Source organism: Bombus affinis, chromosome 11 (genome assembly GCF_024516045.1).
Source record: "Bombus affinis isolate iyBomAffi1 chromosome 11, iyBomAffi1.2, whole genome shotgun sequence".
In the NCBI taxonomy this organism is placed as follows: Eukaryota; Metazoa; Arthropoda; class Insecta; order Hymenoptera; family Apidae; genus Bombus; species Bombus affinis.
Window position 1 is genome coordinate 8474642 of NC_066354.1, and position 20493 is coordinate 8495134.

Here is a 20493-nt window from a genome sequence, read left to right on the forward strand (position 1 = left end):
TGTACACGATCGCAATGGAAAACTGAAATTTTCTTTATAACGTCGCTTCCATATTGTCGGGCTTCGTGTCTTCGAAGAAACTTGGTCGTCGCGCATATACGAGGGCTGAAGATACGGGAACGTTCTTGAAAATGAAATTCTTGTCCCGGATTCGCTGTAATCCCGAAAATTCTCTCTAGACACGCAGTTTCGTCCGTTTTCACGAAGCCACACGACATCTCTAGCATGTTCGCTAAATGCGTTATTATGTACGAGGTTTTATTAAATTATTTATGAAAGGAACTTTCGAATTTTTCACAACGATGAAGAACGATTCTTTCAAATGTTTTCCAATTATACGGATCGTGGAATTTTTACCTCGTGATAGGGTCCAGGTGCTTTCAAGACTCATGTTCGTCGCGAGTAAAATACTTATGGTAAGTACTACGGTATTCCGTGTCATGGTGGAATACGTTCTTTCATATTGCAGTGATGCTTTTGGTATTTATGAATGGACTTTCGGGACGGAGCGGAGCGATGCACACACACTTTGAAGAATGGTATACTTAGAAACGGCGATAAATATTTAATGCGGTAAATGGAACACTCTTGGTTCTAGTATAGTGCTACTTTTATCATCGTTTTCTTTTCAGGCCTAGAGCCTTGGTATTGATACAGCAGAAAGATATTTTAATTGTTCGAGTGACAGCCTCCTTTGCATCGCAGGTTTGATATTTTTAATAATTTAAAATTAACAAGCAAATAGTTCCTATAACGTAGAAAGAAACTCTTTTCTTTTTAATTTGCCCTATACTCGTATTCTTCCAATTTTGCAAATAAAATATCTTCTTCGTAGCGCAATAACGTCATCTTCCCTTCATAAGCAAATTTACTTCTCACAGTTTGCTATTTCTATTTTTACGAATACGTTCTTTGTACTATTTTAGTGTTTCGACTGGCAAATGACATTTTGCTTATTTTATTACGAAACGTTCAGTGTTTCTTATTACGTCCAATATTATTTAAAAGATACTTCCACACTTTCGAAACAACTTTAAGAAAAGATCTGTTAAGCCCTTTTCCAAACTTTAAAAAACATACATCGAACAAAACGAGTATCGCTGAAATAAGCAATCATAAATTTTCAGAAGGTCTCAAGAAGCTGACAGAATCGTAAATCGCGATATCGGTCAACGAGTCCCAACCTAACGTTGTCGTCAGCGTCAAAGCCACCCTTTTCTTTGGTTTTTTCCGGTCTCTGGACAGAAGATTGCCCAAAGGATCGAACCGAAAAGTTTGAACGTGTCCCACAGAGAAGAAAAGAAAGATCTGAATTCAGGAATTTTAGTGGAACCTCGAATAGAAATTGAAACGTCCACTCGGCGGACCTTTACCCTTTGATTGTCGTTCTTCGGCTACGTTTCGCGTTTCACGTTTTACTGGTCAAAGAACGCGGACGGTTCGCGAATATTTCGCCATCATATAGCTTTTACGAGTTGCAAGAGACTAGAAATTGAAGAAGAACGAACGAGAATTTTTCATCGGTTCGAGAAAATCGCCTTTTTAAAGAGATAGTTTAGGTTTGAAACGTGAAACATTTGAAACGAGTATTTATTACAGTCATCGATATATCAACAAATCGATAAATAATATCGATGAAAGTAATATTTTTCAAGTATTCGAAGAATATTGGAATACTTCGATGGTATTTGGTACACGTGACATTAATGTTAACGTAGTTGAAGGATGAATCCCAGGGTGAGTCAGGGGAGAGAAACTATCTACCATACAAATCATGCCAAGCAAGGTATAAACGATCTGTGTCCCTTGTCAATTACAAATCGAGAAAACCAGACTTACATCGTTCTACCAAGAAACTAGGTGACTTTAAAGTTTACTGGAAATAGTTTAGCGAAAGTGGATACAAGCATACCGGCTTCCATACGAGCTGGCGAGCCATCGGGCACAGTTTTGCCCTGGGACTTCGGCGTACTCTCGCTCATGCTTTTGCCGCGTCTTTGATCCTTCGAAGTTGAGTTAACGTAAACCGCCTCTTGCAATCGCCACCTAGACGTCTTCTCGTCTCCTTGTTTACGACTTAGAACCCGCCTTCCCTTGGAATCCTTCGATCGTACTTTCTTCGACGGCACTCCGTCTCCTTTCGCGCGACTGTCCTTTCCACCCTTGTTCGGGGTTTTTAGGTAGGTAACTAGATATTTGGCACTTTGAATCGTTTCTCCTCGAACTCTCCACTAGTCACTTTAGTCGACGAATTGTTGCGAACCCTCTGGAGAACGAGTCGGACCACTTTCGAAATATTTGACTTCTTCTCGAAAGAGTAATTTTATTCGGAGGAAAACGATGGAATGCACAAGCCGGGGACGACGAGGCCGAGAGGAGTGACGGGTACACGCACGCCGGGCCCGGACGAGTCTCGCGGAGGGTGTGTTGTCTCAACGCTTCAGCCTCATCTTCCGCATCCCTCCTTCCGTAGCACACGGGCTTGGGTTACGCTTATCGTGTCGCGGTGTCACAAGGTCACGGGATCAGCGACGGGATCGGCTGGTCTAGATCGAAAGAGAGGAGCCGCACGCACGCAGCCAGTGCCGGCTGGTCGCTCGGTCGCGCACGCTCCTCTAATTAAACCACGCCGGAACGACGATCCCCGGAAGTGCGCGTCTGTGTTCGGGAGGATCGATCGTTCCGATTGCCACGGAAGCGCATCGACAGGTGCACCAGGAACCGGGTGGATTTCTCTCTATCTTTCTCTTTCTTCCTCTTCCTTTCTTTCTTTCTTTCCTTCTCCTTCTCCGTCGGTCCTCGATAGAAACGTTTCCCTCGGTTGGTCAAATCGTGGAATACGGTTTTTCGAAAATATCCAGCGAGTAAAAGCTCGAGAGATGCTCTCGCGGTGGCTAACGGGAGAGAATTACGACGCAACGAAGACGAAGAGGGAATGGACGAGCAGCTAACTGTAGGTCACCACCCCTGGACGCTCGTCTTCCCCGTGGCTTAGATGCTGCGGAGTGCTGGAGCACCTTCGCCACCCTCTAGCCTGTTCCCCCTCTCTCCGTGTCTCTCCGCGACTCACTCGCGCTCCACCGCTCCCTCTATCTCTCCTTTTCTGTTCCACCCACTGACGGCGCTCCGGTCGTCGTCAGTCGGTCGGTCGGTCGGTCGGTCGGTCGATCTGTCGATCCGTCGTTGTGTCTGGTTCCGCTGTCAGCCACCGCGGCTGGATTCGTCTCGGGCGTGGAACGCGACCGAACTCTCGCTTCCGCCGATAGACGCGCACGACCACACGACCCACTACACGACCATTACGCGACCCACCACGGACCACACCATCGACAAGACTATGGCAACAACGAGGGTAGGTTTCCCTCGCGGAAAACGGGAAAACGTCGACTGAGACGCGGTTGAGGAGAGGACGTGGCCCGAGAGGGTTTACTCCAACGAACACTCCCGGCTTTTCCAGGCCTCCTCCTCTCCTCACCTCCTCGTTGCGCACGCTCCATCCGACTCCCTGTTCCTGCTTCCCCTCTCGTTTCCCTACCCTTTACCCTCCTCTGTTTCGCTCATCCCTCTCGCCCTCTCCGATCCTCTTCCTCGCTCTTCCTACCTCCGCTTCTCCTACCTCTCTCGTCCACCCTTTCGATCTTCTCCTTTTATCTCGTGACTCTCTTCCCTCTTGGTTCGCCACCCTCCGCTACCCCTTCGTTTCTTCTTTCCCAACCGACCCTCTATGTATATCCAATCCCTTGCCCTCCCTCGCGTTGGCATCTTCTCTCGCCCTGCGTAGCGTCTACGCTTCTCCCAGCGTTTGTTAGTTCGCTCGCACTCGCGCGAGCCAGCCGCGACGCGACGCGTCCCGGGCGTTCTCAGCTTTTCCACCCTCGAAGCGCGCAGGCGCTGCTGCAACCCCGGGAATGTCCTCCTTTCTCTCGCTGCGGGACTTTCTTTCTATCTTTTTCGCTCCTGCAGCTTCGAAAGATAGAACGAGATCGAGCGAGCGTTGGACAAAGAGGCGAGGTAAGAGGGTGGTTGCATCCCCTTTTTCCTTCCGCCTCCTTCCTCTTTCCGTTGATCCTGTTTTTTCTCCTCGATATTTCGACCTTTTCGCCTTTCGATAAGTTTATTTTCTCTTTTTTTTGAAACTCTATGTTCAGACGCGAGTGCAACATATTTGTTGCGTGTTGATTGTTTCTTCTCTTTCCTCCTTCTTTTTGTTCCTACAGCGTTTCTTTCGCGTTGCTTCTTTCTTTATTTTATCTTAAAAAAACTTTTTCGTACTTTCAATTCGCTTACTTTTTCCAGTCCGCGTGCATATTTCACTGCTATTCTCCCGATGTTGCCAATTGGCGTCTCCGTGTTTCAACTTTCACACGCGCGTCGTGTGTCCCAGCCATAGACCCGACCTGTCCCTTTGACTTTTATTTTGCTCACCGCGTATGTAGGTACGTGGGACTTGATTTTCCGGTCGCGAAACTCACCTACTGGTTTTACCTTATTTTCTCTCTTGGCTTCGCGTTGCTCCCATCCACCGCTCGTTTCTCTCCTCCTCTCTGTATTCGTTTTACGCGGTTTGCCATTCCCGTTTCCTCTTCCCGTTACGCGTCGAATCTTCCTAATTTTACTATCGAATATCTCGTTACCCTTTCCATCACCGTTTTTCTCTTCTTTCTTTTCCATGTACGCGCAAGTTCTTCTCTGCTTTCTTACGAGCGTTTCTTAACTTTCCTTCTCCCTGTCTAATCCCTCTTCGCTTCGATCGACTTCTTTTTTCCATTTATTCCATATTTTCAGTTTGCCCTCTCCCTGCTAAAAAGTTTTCCATCTTTTCGTTTCGCTGTGTACATATACCTTCGAAGCTCATGCGAATCGTCTTCCGCCAGCCTGCAGCAATATTCCGGTTCGATTCACCGACGTCGTTGAATATTTTAACCGTTGATCAATTTCGACTGTTCCGCAAAGAAGAAACCATCTACGCCACAGCGAATTCTTGCTGAAATTTCTACAAACCGTTATTCGTCCTTCGATTGTTGCTTTTTCGGTTCAGTTTTTGTTCTCTTTTCTTTTTCTTCTTTACGAGTGTACGAGGTTTTTTTGACGAATGAACGATCGTGGAGGGTATACGGAAGCTGTTACAGAGAAAATGACGCGTGAAAGGTTGGATATAGTTCTTGTCACTGCTAGTTGTCGAGCTTCCGCTTCCCCTACAACCGTTTGTCTTTCCTTTATCCTTTTTTGTCGCACTTAGGCTCCTCTTCTTGTTCATTCGTCAAACGGCAGACCGTTTTGTCGGTTGACACGAAATCGGACAACGCGACTTGTCTCTCGTAATTTCGGCGAAACAATCGGAGTCGCTGGATGCCAGCTCGAAAGCAGCGAGAATTTCTCTTTAAGCGGAATTCTCGTTCAGATCTGCCGCGGAAAATTGCCACAGTTGCTCTCCTTTTACTTTATTAATATCGTTCTTCGTACGAATTGCCTTCGTTCTTTTAGCTTTATTTATTTCTTTCTTCCTTCAATTATTTAACACTACTTGATTTATTTAATACTGACAGTCTTCGTTCCAATATTATAATATAGAGAATTACGTCGAATGTTAGTTACTTTTAGATCAGATGATCTGAATACGGCCGTGAGTAGAACCAGGAAACGGGCCAAAATAGTCAGCAATTGCATTTTCGCGTAACGAGGAAGGTAAATTTGCGACTTTGACAATGCAATACGACGAGTTTAGAAAGAAAGCTGTTCGTTTCTAAAATTATCTTCGTTATTACCGATGTTCTATTTTAAATATTTCGAATGTTTTTCACCTCAAGTTCCATGAAAAGAGATGCAAAGTTGTCTCGTTAAAATAAGCACGTCACATTGGTTTCTCGTCTTATCGTTCTTCCAGCACGATGAAATGGTAGGCGTTATCGCGTCTCGTGTTCGAGATTTTCTAGGTAAACGAGGATCGTTGTGGAACGCGCGAGGGGAATCGAACGCGAGCGAGCAGCGCGCAAAATTCCGCGCGATTTCTCCTGTTACAACACCATTTGAGCGACGCGGCTTAATGCGGCTCCAGGGGGAAAAACTGCGCGTTATTTCCTACATAAAGCGCGATATTTATATCACGAAGCGTGTATGCGCGAACCAAAGCCGACAGCTTAAGCTCCGTATGAAACGGCGTTCGATCGAACGTTCGTTCTCGTTTAACTCTCGTCGAAAATATGCTAGAAATTTAGTATTTCGATTGGTTTTCCCTTTTGACTGCTTCAATATTTATTTTTCCCTTTACTGGTTTTTTATCCATACTCGCCAATTTATATTTTGCTTCCAATTTCTAAACCACGACACAAAGGACAGTGACAGTTGAATAGTCTGTATATTTAATTTATTTAATTACTTAAATTAAATGTATATTTAAATAGAGATTAAATATTGGTAGTTCTGGCCATTAAAGTTATCGCGGGACGATATCCGCCATTAATTTGACTGTCATTCTTAAAAACGATGATTTATATTACAAGGCTGAAGATTCATCTTTCGTATCTTAAACTACAATTTCTCGCGAAATCGCGACACCGATCGTTTTCCTTTTTCCTCGACCCACCGCTCTCCGCCAGCAAAAAGGATTGGCGTTTCAATTCGCCGGAAATTCGACAAATTCCGGCCGTTTTTTCACGCGCTAACGACACCGGACAGATTTATTCAGCCCGCACTGCAACTCGTTTCCGGATAAAAGTTCTTCCACCTTGGCCCGCTGGACTATCTCCGAGATAGTCTCGCAAATTCTTTCCCTCAACGACGCTTCCTCGGCGCTCGTTTGCGACATTTTTTACGGTTCCGAAATCGTAACGATCTGCATGAAATGAGACTTCCTTAACACTAGCCTTACCAGGCCTGGTCAAACGACCGGTTTCAATATTTAGTATAAAATTGTACGTTCCTTGTTATTTATCTCTATTCATCCAATTTTAAAATTCATATATTATCTGATTAATCAGTTTCTCAATTTTTATTAATTTAAGAATTTACATAAAGTTAGACGAACGGTAGAAATGACAACGAATGCACAATTTTTAATTAAATTTTGTTTTTTTTTTGTAATTAATTGTTTTTTGCAGCGATTGCAATTAAAGGTGGAAATGGGAAATACCTTCATTCAGCGGGCGAGTAACGCTAGGAAAAAATATATCCGAAATTTTGTAAAGTTATGGAATTGTCAAAGGAGGAATTTTGGTTCCGCCCTGAGGATTAGATATTGGAAAGATCGAACTGGTTTCTAGGGGTTGCTGCAGAAGACTCGAATCTTTCTAGAAGATCGCTCGTGACACGACCACCGCCAAGTTTCCACGATCCTCTGTTCCACATTTCGATCCACGTTTTCGATCCACGTTACCGAAATTCGAATAGCTAAATCCTTTTCCGTGGCCGAAGGAATTATTTCTCGATTCAACGAACGCACACAGCGAGACGAATCGTCTCTTTCATTGTGTTTCTGAAATTGGATCGTGAAAAATAGGGTTTCCTCGATACTCTGGCCATTTTGAAATGCTGCCAACGCGATCGTATCGGGCTAACAGGCAATAACGAGGGGCGAGCGATGATCGTAAACGATGCAAAAAGCAGAGGATAATAAACCCTCGATCGTGGTTCGTTCGTTCCACTTGATAACTCACGTCGCACCCCGCTTGCCAGTCGCTTCACGATAGAAACTTTCGGCAAAGCTCGGTCAACAGCACGGTTTACAGTCGGTGAACTTTGCTTTAGCGCAACTGGATTCGTTGAAAAATCATCGAACTTAGCTCGCTTCGTCTCCAAGTTATCGCACCTATCTCCTCGATCGGGAAACTGTGACGAAAATTAAAACTGTCGCGAGAGAAATGGTGCGGTGAACCGAAAATTTACGCGGTTTGCGTGCGCAAGAAGTTTCGCGTTTGGCAGAAAGTCAAAAGTATCGCGAGCAACGTTCTCTCGTTCGATGGTTTATTCGAATAAACTCGCGTAAGTACAATGCGTCGCGAATCAAATGGAATGGCCCTGGGCCAATAATTAATTCAGGCTCGTGCAACGATCGTTTAATCTGTAACGCAATCTCGCGTCGTGTCTCTCGCCAATTTTCCAAAGCAATCTCTCCGTTCAAACAAAGGCCTGTAAGTGGATCGAAATCATTCTCTATCCTCGATTCATTTCGTTCGTTTTATATTTTATTTTTATTTCTCCTCCGCAACAAATCGAACGTAGGTGTTCGACAAACTTTGAAAAATATGTGGCCGACGACGAATACGATGAAAATATTTGACGAAATTCTTCTTCTTCGTTGCGTATAAATCGTAAAGAGATATTCGAAGTATAAAAAGCAGAGAATAAACGAGAATTCGTCAACTGAATATACTATAATCCATATATTATGGAAAGCAGCGGTACGTACAATGGCAGCGACGTTAATCCGACTGGAAGGGAGAAACGGCGGTAATTAAGGCGTATCACCGAGCTGCATGGGTGGTGCAATCAAATGGCGCAGCCAAATCCCTCGGAAAATTGATAATAAATGGAGAACCGAGATCATTGTGAAGCATGGATCCGCGTGAAATTGTACAGCTTCTCCAATGTAAACGTCGAACACGATACTAGCCTTCTGTGCTAGTAGTTTGCACTGATTAACTTCGTCAAGTTGTTCTCCCGGAGGGTCTTCAACTTGCAACAGCGGTTTAGCTCCGCTACTAATACAATCGCTAATCTTTAAACGATTCGTACACGATGCTACAAGCGTAATTGGATAAATTTATTGCTCCGCATACAGAAAACATTGAGAAAAGGGATACATTGTTTCCAATCGAAAGTATATTTCCAAACAGTAAACTAATTCTTCGAATGTAAGATATTAAAAACTAATTCTCTGTTGATGAGTCAAACGAACCTATGCAAACTATCCTGTTTAAGTAGTCCAGCGTTTCCAAACGAAAATATTTTATCAAGAATGAAAGATTCTGTTTCTATTGACATCACGCGCGAACTTTTCTTTTACCAAGAACGTAAGTAACGAAATAATTGTTTCCACAAACAGTAAAATAATTCTCCAAGCGTAAGATATTAAAAACTAATTCTCTGTTGATGAGTCAAACGAACCTATGCAAACTATCCTGTTTAAGTAGTCCAGCGTTTCCAATCGAAAATATTTTATCAAGAATGAAAGATTCTGTTTCTATTGACATCACGCGCGAACTTTTCTTTTACCAAGAACGTAAGTAACGAAATAATTGTTTCCACAAACAGTAAAATAATTCTCCAAGCGTAAGATATTAAAAACTAATTCTCTGTTGATGAGTCAAACGAACCTATGCAAACTATCCTGTTTAAGTAGTCCAGCGTTTCCAATCGAAAATATTTTATCAAGAATGAAAGATTCTGTTTCTATTGACATCACGCGCGAACTTTTCTTTTACCAAGAACGTAAGTAACGAAATAATTGTTTCCACAAACAGTAAAATAATTCTCCAAGCGTAAGATATTAAAAACTAATTCTCTGTTGATGAGTCAAACGAACCTATGCAAAATATCCTCTTTAAGGAGTCTAGTGTTTCGACTTAAAAGCGTAGCCAACGACAAAATCGTCCTAGGAAATTACATAAATTTCCTTCTGATCTCCGAGCCGTACAATTTTTTCCAAAAGCTACGAAGAGAATGGCAGAGCAACCGGTTCGCGATTCGGTTAATTGCGTTCTGGCTGTTTCGACGGGGGTTAATAGCAAAACGGCGAGCGTACAAAGGAGCGGCACGATCAGGTAGCCAGTTGCGCTCGCCTCTTTCGTGGAGCAATTAGATTCAATTACAGGATCGCTCGACCGTAATTAGAACGACCCCGTGCTTTTCTGTTCGCCACCGTTGCGTTTATCTCCGCAAGTCCCGCGAATCGACGCCGCGTCGGGACGCTCGGCGCCTCGCCAGACAAATTGCGATGGGAGCTTCGACGAACCCGGTCGTGCAAACTTGCTTTTTCAAATTTCTTCGTTTTTTCTTCTCCTCTTGCTTCCTTTCTTTTTAACGTCTGTCCTCTTTTTCTAACGAAATACAAACGCAGGCGTTGGGAGAAAAGAGAAAACGAATTCGAAAAGGTCAAACGTGCAACAGTGTCGGATAGCAATAAATTGGTGTATCGCTGAACCTCAGCTCGCTTTCTCGGCGGATCATTTTAATTTTAATTGCACGGACACTCGTCACGCTGGCTTTTTCGTCGCGCGATCGCCTTTGACGATGCTTAGCCTTGTCCCCTTTGTGCTCCGTGTTGAATTCGCTTCGGACTATACCGGCCAACAGAGTTTTAAATATCTTGAAGTAATTTCGCTAGACTAAGTACCTCTTTACAGCTTCGATAATTATAATCAACCTCCTTTCGTTGCGTATGCAGCTACGTAGATGGTCTACTCGAACGTCTGTCGATCTGGAAACACGTTTAAGCGCGTCTGTTCATCGTCGATTCTCAACGTACTATCATTAACCACTCCCAACAATCGGTTACTTGTTTGCGTCAAATATTTTTGCGAGAAGAAATAATCTTCGACTTTCCGCATCATCAAGATTCTTCCAAATGCCCTGAACAATCTCCTGCTGCCCTGTAATTAATCAGCTCTTCAACTACGTTCCGAAAAAGACATCGACCCCTTTGGAAACGCGAAACCTGACAACGACATCCCTCGATTCTGCGTTCCAATCGAACGTTCGGTTCCACCTTCCTCCCTGAGGAAACTTCGTTCCTTCGTTCTCGGAAAGTCGATGTCACAGAATGCAGAAGCTGGACGCTTTTAAATTCGATTAGAAAACAAGCCAACAAGCTTTGACTCGGCCGAGCCTACGGATTGACGCAACTTACTCCTCGGGAGAGGCAGGAAAAAAATACCCGGCGCGGCGAGGGTGTGCCGCGAGGTAGGAGAGGGCTGAAAGTAGGCCAGTGGGTGATCGGTCCACCCTGAGTCTCTCCACGCTTGCGTAACGTAACGTTTCCCGGCTTTTACGTCATCGTACAGTCCAATGACGTCACTGCCGACCACCACGCACCACCTCACCAACCCTGGTCCGCCGGAAACACGGGGTTGGAGCATGGCGCCACGAGTCGAGCGATGCCTGCTTTTGCTCCCGGAGGAGCCAACCTACCGTCCAACGGTTCCCCACAGAATTCTTATGCGAGAAATTGAAAAATGAGCGCGACGGGAGTGGCAGGTTTTTTCGCACGAGGAACGCCGACACGACGACAGGATGACGAAAATGAATCGTCGTTCGCTTTTACGGTTCTTCGAGTGCACTTTTCATTATGGATTCTTCGAGGCGCGATCGATAGTTTTTGATTGGAACAGGTCGTGGTTTTAATTCGCGAATAAATCTTTTCGTCGTTGGTACAAAATTTGTACAAAATATTTTGATACTTGGCGAAGCTCGTCGATGTTTTCTGGACTTCCGGTTATGTTTGGTTAAAATTCGTGATTTAAAATACCTAGCGATATACGTACGTACGTAATTACTGTTGCAAGCAGAAGGTTGACACGATCTTTAAGAATCTTCCTCTTTAAAATTCTCGCATTTTGTTCGGATTTTTCTTCGTACTTATGCAAAGAGTGAAAAGAGGAGAGGCTGGTGTTAAAACGCGAGGGTCCGCCGTGCGAAAGGAATCCGCGAGAGCCATTAGCTAGAACATGGAATCGTGGACGTGGTATTACAGAGGGAAAATACAGCGATACGTATACGTTCGATGTCCGCTTGCGAATAACGTGGACGCGGCTCGTACAACGTCCCTTTGTTCGGTGCTTCCGCGCGCGCGTTCATCGAGGTCGGAAAGTTTATTTTCTTCTCTAGCGATCTTCGTTTTTCACTTCTATTCACTTTGCTCTTACGTATTATTATTACAAAATCTTCTATGTAGTTGAAAGATCTTCCATCTCTAAACGTAATTTACCTTTAACGCGGGTAATTTATTGGCCCTTCAATTTTACGTTAATCTTTCTTAAATGACCATTTCTTAAATAAAACCAGACCAAAACCGCGAAGAAGTAAAAATTTGAAAACTAGAATAGCAAGGTTAACGTCGATAACCATCGCACAATTCCTAGATGCGATACATCTGCCATATACATAGTTCCTACAGCGTATTAACACTACGGCACAAATTACAACAATTGGCGTTTTATTAAAAATCTGGCTGAACGATATAATCTGTCGTACAATTTGCGGCCTATAATTTGCCATTCAGAACGCGACCTTGCACTGCAAATGACGTACCACGTGTAGCTTAGTCATCGTAATCATCCTTCGTGCGAGTAAGAAATTTAAAGTATAGAACGTTATGGTTTTAGGGGATATGTGTGACGCGATAAATCCAATCCTAAGGGTTGCCAGATTTCTTGAGATTTCAACATACGCGAAGGGGAACATGTAAGTCCGTAGGCATTTGAAAAATTCTCTAAAACTCAGGAGCAACGCCCGAAGGTGGCGGTTAGCAAGCAACCCTCATCTTCGCGTATTCAAGCTCCATTAAGCCTGACACCAGAAGCTCCGTTGCCCCGGGCTATGGACCCGGGATAAGAACCCCCTCGAATTCCTCTTATCTGGGTCAAAGATATGTGCTCTATCGCCTGTATATATGTATATCTATATACACGTACGGTGTGCATCCTGCACGATAAACATCGTTGACACGGATCATCCGTGCAGACTTTTCATGCCGGTTCATTCGTTTCCGATAATGCGCCGATCGAGCCATTTGCAAAAGCGTCAACTGATTCGCGAGAGACGACATACGCCAACGATGTTAACCGTTTGCTATTTTCATTTGTCGCTTTGCTGCAATTTAGTCATTTACCATCGTACTTTGAGTTCGTTGAAAGTGAATTTGCGAGGTACGATGATTTCTTGATGTAAACTTGCGGATTCTCAATTGTTTCTAGTTCAATGGGTTTTCTAGTTGAATTCCGCGTAGGGTAGAACCTGGATTCTCAAGTTTCAATGACTCGTCGCGCTCGACTCACAGGTTTCCAATTTCCTTTTATCCCGACGTAGTCTCGTTTTATTCTCACGTAGTCTCTGATCCGAGCATTTCGAATTTTCGTTTCGTTTGATCGTAACGCTCGTACGGTTGAGTCCCAGGACCTTCAAAATCTGAACTTGCAACGTTTACGTTTATTTTATTTCGAGCACTTTCTGCCTACAGCTCACGGATTGTTTAATTTCCCTCTGATTATTTGCACATTCAGATCCAAACATCTCTAGTATCCGAGCTTGCGCCGTCTTATCATCTTACAGGCCTCTCGAAATTTGTCGTTTATTTTGCTTGCAAAGTCCAGAAATTTCTTGGCTCGAGTTTCAGCTTCGTTTTCGCTACGACGTGAAGCAAGTTCCTAGCTCGCCTATCCAAATTCTTTCTCAGGATATTAAGTACGGAACAAGGAACGGTTCTCGAATAAATAGTCGCGACTCGATGATCCCAAGCTGCTTCTGGGAAATTTCCGGTCTGTCAGTACGGGAATTCAGTGCGGTGCACTTGCTCATCGATGTTTTCCGCTCGGGCAAATAAACTCGGCCGATTTTCGCGTTTCCTCCCGTTCGCCGACGCCGCTACGCCCACAATTTCAAGCGTACAGTTTAATTCCGTAAACAGTTTCGTCTCGCGACCCATTAACCCGAAGCGTGCTAATGTATGGTAAATATTTAATAGCAGCTGAAACCGGTAAATAATTTCACGAGAACGAGGTTCGATAGTTGTTGCTTGGCCGCAGCCACCGACGAGGCGGACATCGTTTTCCTCTTTCCACTCTGTTTGCTTTTGGCATTTCTGTTATTTGCACGTTACTCCAAGATATCGTTAATCGATCTGTATTTTTCGATCGCACGCCACGATGCAAAGACGAGAAAATAGGAGGGATACTATCTTTATATAATTTAATTACATAATTGAATTAATAACGTTTGCTGTTAGAATTCGTTCACGCCCGTCAATTTTATTGAAACAATGCAGAACTTTGGTGATTCTAATTCGATTTTAATTCTACAGGGACTGTAGACCAATAGCAAGACGAAACTGGAGCAAATTGGAAAGCTAAGGAATCGAGTTTGCGATATTCTTCTGCAATTTTCGACAGTGGAAAGTAGCTTCGAAATTAGAATAAGAATTTATCCTTACGGTGCTAATTTAATCGACCGAGTTGTCGCGAGCTGGCCTGTCTTCCAACAAAGTTTCTTCGAGAGAACGTCCCTTAAAGCAGTCGCCGGACTCGCGAGAGTTTCAAACTGACCTTTCGCCACAACGTAATTATAACGTTCGTTCGGTCTTTAGAATGCGATTATACGACGATCGAAGGGAATTTCGTCGGTTGAAAGCCGGTTATAAGCGCGCTTTTGGAAAATGTGAGTCCATTGTGATGCAACGTTCAACCGTCGAATCAAATTTGCATAAAGTTTTCAAAGCTACGCTAGCTGAAATGCAATTTGTATTCGTCGGTTCGGTGGACGAGGAATTAATTCAACGCGGCAGATGCTTCAAGAATAGATCCAACATAGCGATTCTTCCAAGTTAAACGTCGTTCGAGTTGTGGCTTGCGTTGCAAATACAAAGAGGATGGAGGCAGCTCAAATCGCTTCGGATTGAAATCGCGAGTCTTCGAGTTACCAACAGTTCCAATAATCTTGATGTTTATGTTCTGAAATTTCGGTTTACTTCTAAAAGTCATATTCTCGTCTTGGAAGATGCTGTACTTTCGAAGCGTGTCTGACAGAAACTGCAAGTGTATTTCGAACAACTCGAGTAGAAGAACAAATTTGAACGAATAAATCCATCAGGACTTCGACTAGATTTAGCGCTGTGACATCTGTGATCATTATTAACGGAGTTAACTGGATGTACATATTTCTATTAAAACGCACCAATCTGCTCTAAACTTTGCGAGACTTCGATCTTTATGCAACGAAGGAATTAAGAGTTTACGTAAAGGAACAAAGTTTTACAGGAAGCTTTGCGTAACTAATTACGACACTTAAGGTCGTACATACACAAACGGACCAAGGTTTGCAGAATTAAATCTTTACATAGAACGACGAAATCTTCACACAATTTCGGCCATTTCCGTCTAATTTCGTCTCAACGTGGAAAATGTTAGACAAATTAGCGAAAAGGAAATCACGTCGATTCGAAGGTGTTCAAAGTTAATCGATAATCAAAGTTAATCTGGCGGTATACGTGCGCGCCGGAAATCCACGTCCCAGCAATTCTCCACCTGAAATAACCGTCGATCCGTGACCTTAACCCTATCCACTTCATCGCGCGCGTGAAATTTCGCCGAACCATCACGTCGCTTTGATATAGCGCGCAGCCGAGTCTCGGATGTCTGTAAGTCTGCCAAAAGTAGTAGCTTCTATCTATCATCGCACTCTACGCGACGATAATGCCAATAAACGCCACTCGACGCAAGAGTAGGTCAGGATTTCGCAGCGAGATACGTCGATCGAGAGTTCGTCGACGCGATCGCGGCTCGGTTCCGATGCCTGTTGTCTCGTTAGCCGCGTATCCGCCTTTGGTTTCCCGCTGCCGGTCTTACTCAGTTCGATTCCCAGGCTTTTCCTACCCAACGTTTCCGGTTTTGACGTCGACCGTAGATTTTCAGGTTTACTGCGTGTTCTTACGACGGAGCATCGTAGGATTTGGATCATTCGGTGTTTGATGACGAAGGATATTGGGCTTAGGAGGGCTTAGCTGGAAAATGCAAGGAAGAATGAAGATCGCGGACTAGGAGAAGAAATAGGGACCGAACGAATGAAAATAAAAACCATGGAGTATGACGTGATTTGCGGAGATTTAGTTTCGATGATTTAGCGAGTTTTTCAGAGCTCGCTGGATAAGAATATATTAAGTCCATGAATAAAATATACTATTTGTTAAATTAGACTCTCGATTTTATCCTTCCGAGATTCAATAAACACAGAGATAAAACGCTATCCCAGGATCACCATCTTTTACACGCGAGCTTAAAGCTCCGATCTTGAAACCCTCGTCCCTATGTTCTACTCTATTATTACGCTTCTATCGCTCCTCCAAGGAGTCCGTAAATAAAGTAGCTACTAGCATAAAAGCAACGGTAAAAAATTTCACAACTCACTGAGAGATCTCAAAGAGAGACATTAACACGATCATTCGAGAGAGAGACGTAAAGATCGCGAGCAGGAACGATCCATTGGGCTGACGAATTTTTTCGAAAATTCGCCGTTGCATCGAAGGAGAAATATCTTTTTCCTCGAATTAAAATTACCTTCCAGTTCACGTACGCGTTGTTCGAGTAGACCAGCATAAAGGTAGAGTTTCACGGGTCACGACAACGAAATACGAATGATCCAGCGTAACGAGATACGGGGGCAGATAGTAGTTTCCGTCCACCTTCCATTAGCGGGCCGCCACTCGATGAATAAACCCGCGTTTAATCCAATTCTTTCAAAAGCGTGCGCGCTTTTGTTTGCCAACCCACTTTCGTGGTTTAGCGTGGAATTTAGCGACACAATTGTGTATCGTAACATATTGAACGATGAAAAATGCATGTTTCGTTAGGGGGTATGACGAGCGAGGAAATTGAAGTCTCAAGGTTAATTTTCCAGCTTGGAAAGGAGGTGTGCTGCGAAATAGAACAAGCATTTGTGGATCAGACGGTGATCTATGCGGAGTCTAATCCTTGACGTGCTAAGAAAGAACGATCGACGACTTCCTTGAGAAGATCTTCTTTAAGAACTCTGTGAATTGTTTTCTCGTTACGTTAATTTGTATTGCCGTATTTTTTCGCTAAGGCGACTCTCTGGAATTTAGTGGTAGCCACGTTATGGTTATCGTCGTGGTTTAACCTACAGATACTGAGAGGCCTTTCTCTTCTCTATTAACATCTTTTCAACAGGATTAACAGCAAGAGGTACGATGAAAGAAAATATCCTGCAGAATCGTCCTTTTCCTTGTCGCAGCATGCGTCCCCGCGGCGCCATCGGATGGGAGATACTTAGCGAGATTAGAGTGTAATAAAACGCCCTCAATTAGAGACGATCCTATTCGATGGATCAGAACCACATCGGCGCGGTCGCGGGTGCGGTTATGAGAAACTTCCCCGGAAGACTATTCCGATAGACACACGTTCTCCCTCCCTCTCTCTCTCTCCCTCTTCCGTATTTCGCGTGTTTCAAGCCCTTGTCTCTCCATTATTTTTCTCTAATGTTCGCCTCCGCTTTAAAACTACTACTTCAACTAGCTGTTTTTCTTCCCTTTCCTTTCTACTTTCATATTTCATCCCATTCATCTTCCTCCTTCTTTCGTTTCTTTCTTCCCTAATTCTACCCGTTCCACCGAGCTTCTTTCGCAAATTTGTCATCCTCCTAATCGTGGTCCAGCTCGGGACGTCTCTACCCTCGATCCGACCCTCAATTCTTCACTCTATCGCCTCTTTCTCCATCTTCCTCCCACCTTTTTCTTATCTTCGGCCAACGTACGGCCAACGCGATTCTTTTATCCTCGTCCACAGGCTGTCCCTTTCTCGTCCCTATCAGTCAGAGCCTCCCTTTCTCTGCTTCCCTTCTCTGTCCCTGTTTCTCGTCTCTCTCGATTCATCGCGATTTCGTCCGGCGTTCTCGTCTCGTTCCAGGCCGGATCGATAGAGCGGAGTCTGCGTCTCCAATCCGCGCGTATATACCCGTGTACTTTATTATCATGCGGTGCACCCGGTATATTCCCCGGATACACGGTACCCCGATGTGAACCGCGCCCGTTTTTCAGCCGGGAACGACAACCCCTCTGACAGAACATGTCGGCCAGCCTGCCGGAAACCACCGCGTCACCGGAAGGATACCGCCGCGCACCGGGGTAACCTGCCTGTCTCACCATTACACTCGTTGGATTATAATTAATTATGTTCGATTCGTTGATAATTGGGCCGAGGGGGATTGATTATTAATTTTCCCCTCGTGCTATAGCGATCTTGATATTTTGATAATTAAGGAAATTCTGTACCCTGTTCGTTTTGTACCCTGGAATGTTTAGAATTATTTTTGGAAAATTCTTTTTATACGGATCGACGGAAAGTACTAAAAATTTTATTGCGATTGATTGTAAAATTGTTGATTAAAAATGAACAATTATTATAGTGAAATTATTGATATTGCATTACCATGTTTGGTTTAACTAGGTAATTTGCCTGCAACGAAAATCGAGGAAGGGGACAATCTCCGCTAGAAGATGCAGCAACAGTTAAATAGCACAGTGAATACCGGTATTAAATGTACAAAACACTAGATAAATACAGGTATTTCCTTTGCCAATTCCGACCAAAGTAGCCTGAGTTTGTTCTACTTTAATTACCAGTGCAATTTTACCTCTAATTAACAAATGTGCTATCAACATCTCCATTTGCCATTCCGTCTTTTTTCTAGCAACGTTACGCTTCCATGTAATCTTTTATAGAAAAGCCTTTGAAATTCTTCCGATACTTGAAAAATTTCACGCGAGACTGGGAAATCGATTTTGCGCGGAGGGGATCGAGGCAATTCAACATTCCAATTACACGGTCTCGGACTTGTCGGCTGACGAAAACTTAATTGCGATCGCGCACCACCGAAACAGGGCCAAAGAGCTGCGTGAAATCGTCTGATCGGGGCCAGAGGCTCTGCAGATGTAATTCCACCTCCGTTTTCGATTCTCTCGCACGGAAGTAATAACCTCGTCTCACGGGGGCGTAGCGAACGCGTGATTCCGTGTAAGAAAGTTTCCCCCGGTTCACTTACATAATTTTCTCGTATCCAATTTGATGGATCGGCTTGGCAACTACGATCGGACGGGGACCGAACTCGCGAATCTCTCGAATTCAAAGTTTCTCGATTCCTGAACTTTTCTTCTCGTTGGCGTTCATTTTTTTATTTTCAATACCCGCGATCAAACGCAATGTTTCATAAAAATTCGCGATCTAATCAAAACGTCTCGTGGATTGTAATCTCCGTGACCTTTAACATTAAAACTACCACGCCAATCAAATTGACTGGTTCTACAATTTTATTTTAAAATTCCTACTTCATGTTATATTTTTTTCTGCAATGACTTTCAATGAACGATAATTGAAAGAATAATATAATGAATTTTATTTTGTTTTCTATGTATTCAAACTGAAAATAATTTTGTATCAATTTTGATACTTGTCAAAATGTGAAAGGTTCCTGCAATCTGTTTATCGAACCCCAATTAACCAGTTTCCTCGTTTTGTACAACTTCCCACACGTTTTTTAAATTTTTACTGCGTGTCATTCGATATGATGATATCAGTTATCGGGAAAATTCCGGATCGATCGCTAGATCGCTAGATGCTAACATTAGAAATACCACACCAATCAAAACGACTGGTTTTACAATTTTATACATGTATCAACCCTCGTTTAGGGATGATGGTCCCGGATGGATTAATAATACCAAAAATCTACTACATAACATGGAATTCCTTCTGTAAGGAAGTAATAAATCAATAAATATAAAAATATTCTATTATTACGTATTTTTTAAAGACCAGTCATTTTCACTAGTTTTGGTAGATATAGCTTCGTGTTAATTATCGGTAGTTCTAGTGTTGAAATAAAAGGTTGGACAGAAAGATGTTATCTAATATTCCTCTACCGCTGTTTCATACGTGTACAACTATCTGCCTTTCGTATTTTCAATTACGTCACGCTCTATATTATGTTGACCAAACTATAACATTCGTCCTACATTCCGTAGCTTCCTTGATTTCCTCAAGATCTCGTCCGATCAATCAACGGATACTAGGAGCAATCAGAGAAACTGTATGGGCATTCGTGCGCGAATAGATTCCTAGTGAGGCACAATATGCGCACACAGGCCATCGTGCACGCTGACCCAACACGTTTTAACGACGATCGATCCTGTGTATAGATCGCGGGCTGCAGTCGAATATTCGGTTCACCAGAGACACGCTGTGAGATCAATGCTGCTTGTGATTCAGGGACACAATTATTCGAATTAGAGATTGGCCGTGCTGTTTGCGTCAAACATGCTATTAAATATCCTCGAACGGCGACTCGACACGGGAATCAAGTGATCCATTCGATCAGCATTGTATATAGTCAAACGACTCTGCTAAGGCGTACGAAGCGTTCAAACCGATGGAATAAAATCGATCAAAAACAGAATCGTATTTCGATCGCAGAATTTTGATAGTAAAATCCATGTTATATATTCCTTAATTGCAATGAAATACAGGCACGTAACTAGAACCGCTTCTGTAGCATCACAGGCAATAACTGTGTCGAGAAATTGGTTCGGTCGAATGAAAGGGCCATATAACGCGCCAATTCTCTCCAAAGTTATTACTTGTAAAGTTATCGAAGTAGTTCTAGCTACGTGTCACTCTGTATCGAGAGTATAGCGATTAGATTATTACAATCGTACGTAGAGAGCGCTGTCTTTGTATCGGAATTTCGCTTTTATCTCGAAGACTTTCTTCGTTCTTCCAC

At 43.5% G+C, this 20493-nt stretch overlaps 1 protein-coding gene and 1 long non-coding RNA gene across 9 annotated transcripts in view; one reads left to right on the plus strand and one right to left on the minus strand.

The window, feature by feature from the left end:
- Positions 1 to 20493, minus strand: part of LOC126921844 (solute carrier family 12 member 4) — a 99505-nt gene that overhangs the window by 27567 nt on the left and 51445 nt on the right. The window contains exon 1 of one of the 8 annotated variants that reach the window (XM_050733771.1): positions 1913 to 3460. The exons of the other annotated variants lie outside the window; for them this stretch is intronic. Coding sequence (XP_050589728.1) covers positions 1913 to 1982 — 70 coding nt within the window. The 5' untranslated portion in view covers positions 1983 to 3460. Of the gene's footprint in view, positions 1 to 1912; positions 3461 to 20493 lie in introns of those variants that run through there. 8 annotated transcript variants of the gene reach the window in all.
- LOC126921889 (uncharacterized) lies at positions 3216 to 18311 on the plus strand. Its single transcript, XR_007712589.1, has 3 exons — positions 3216 to 3352; positions 17756 to 17842; positions 18165 to 18311. It is a non-coding gene; the product is annotated as an uncharacterized LOC126921889 (long non-coding RNA).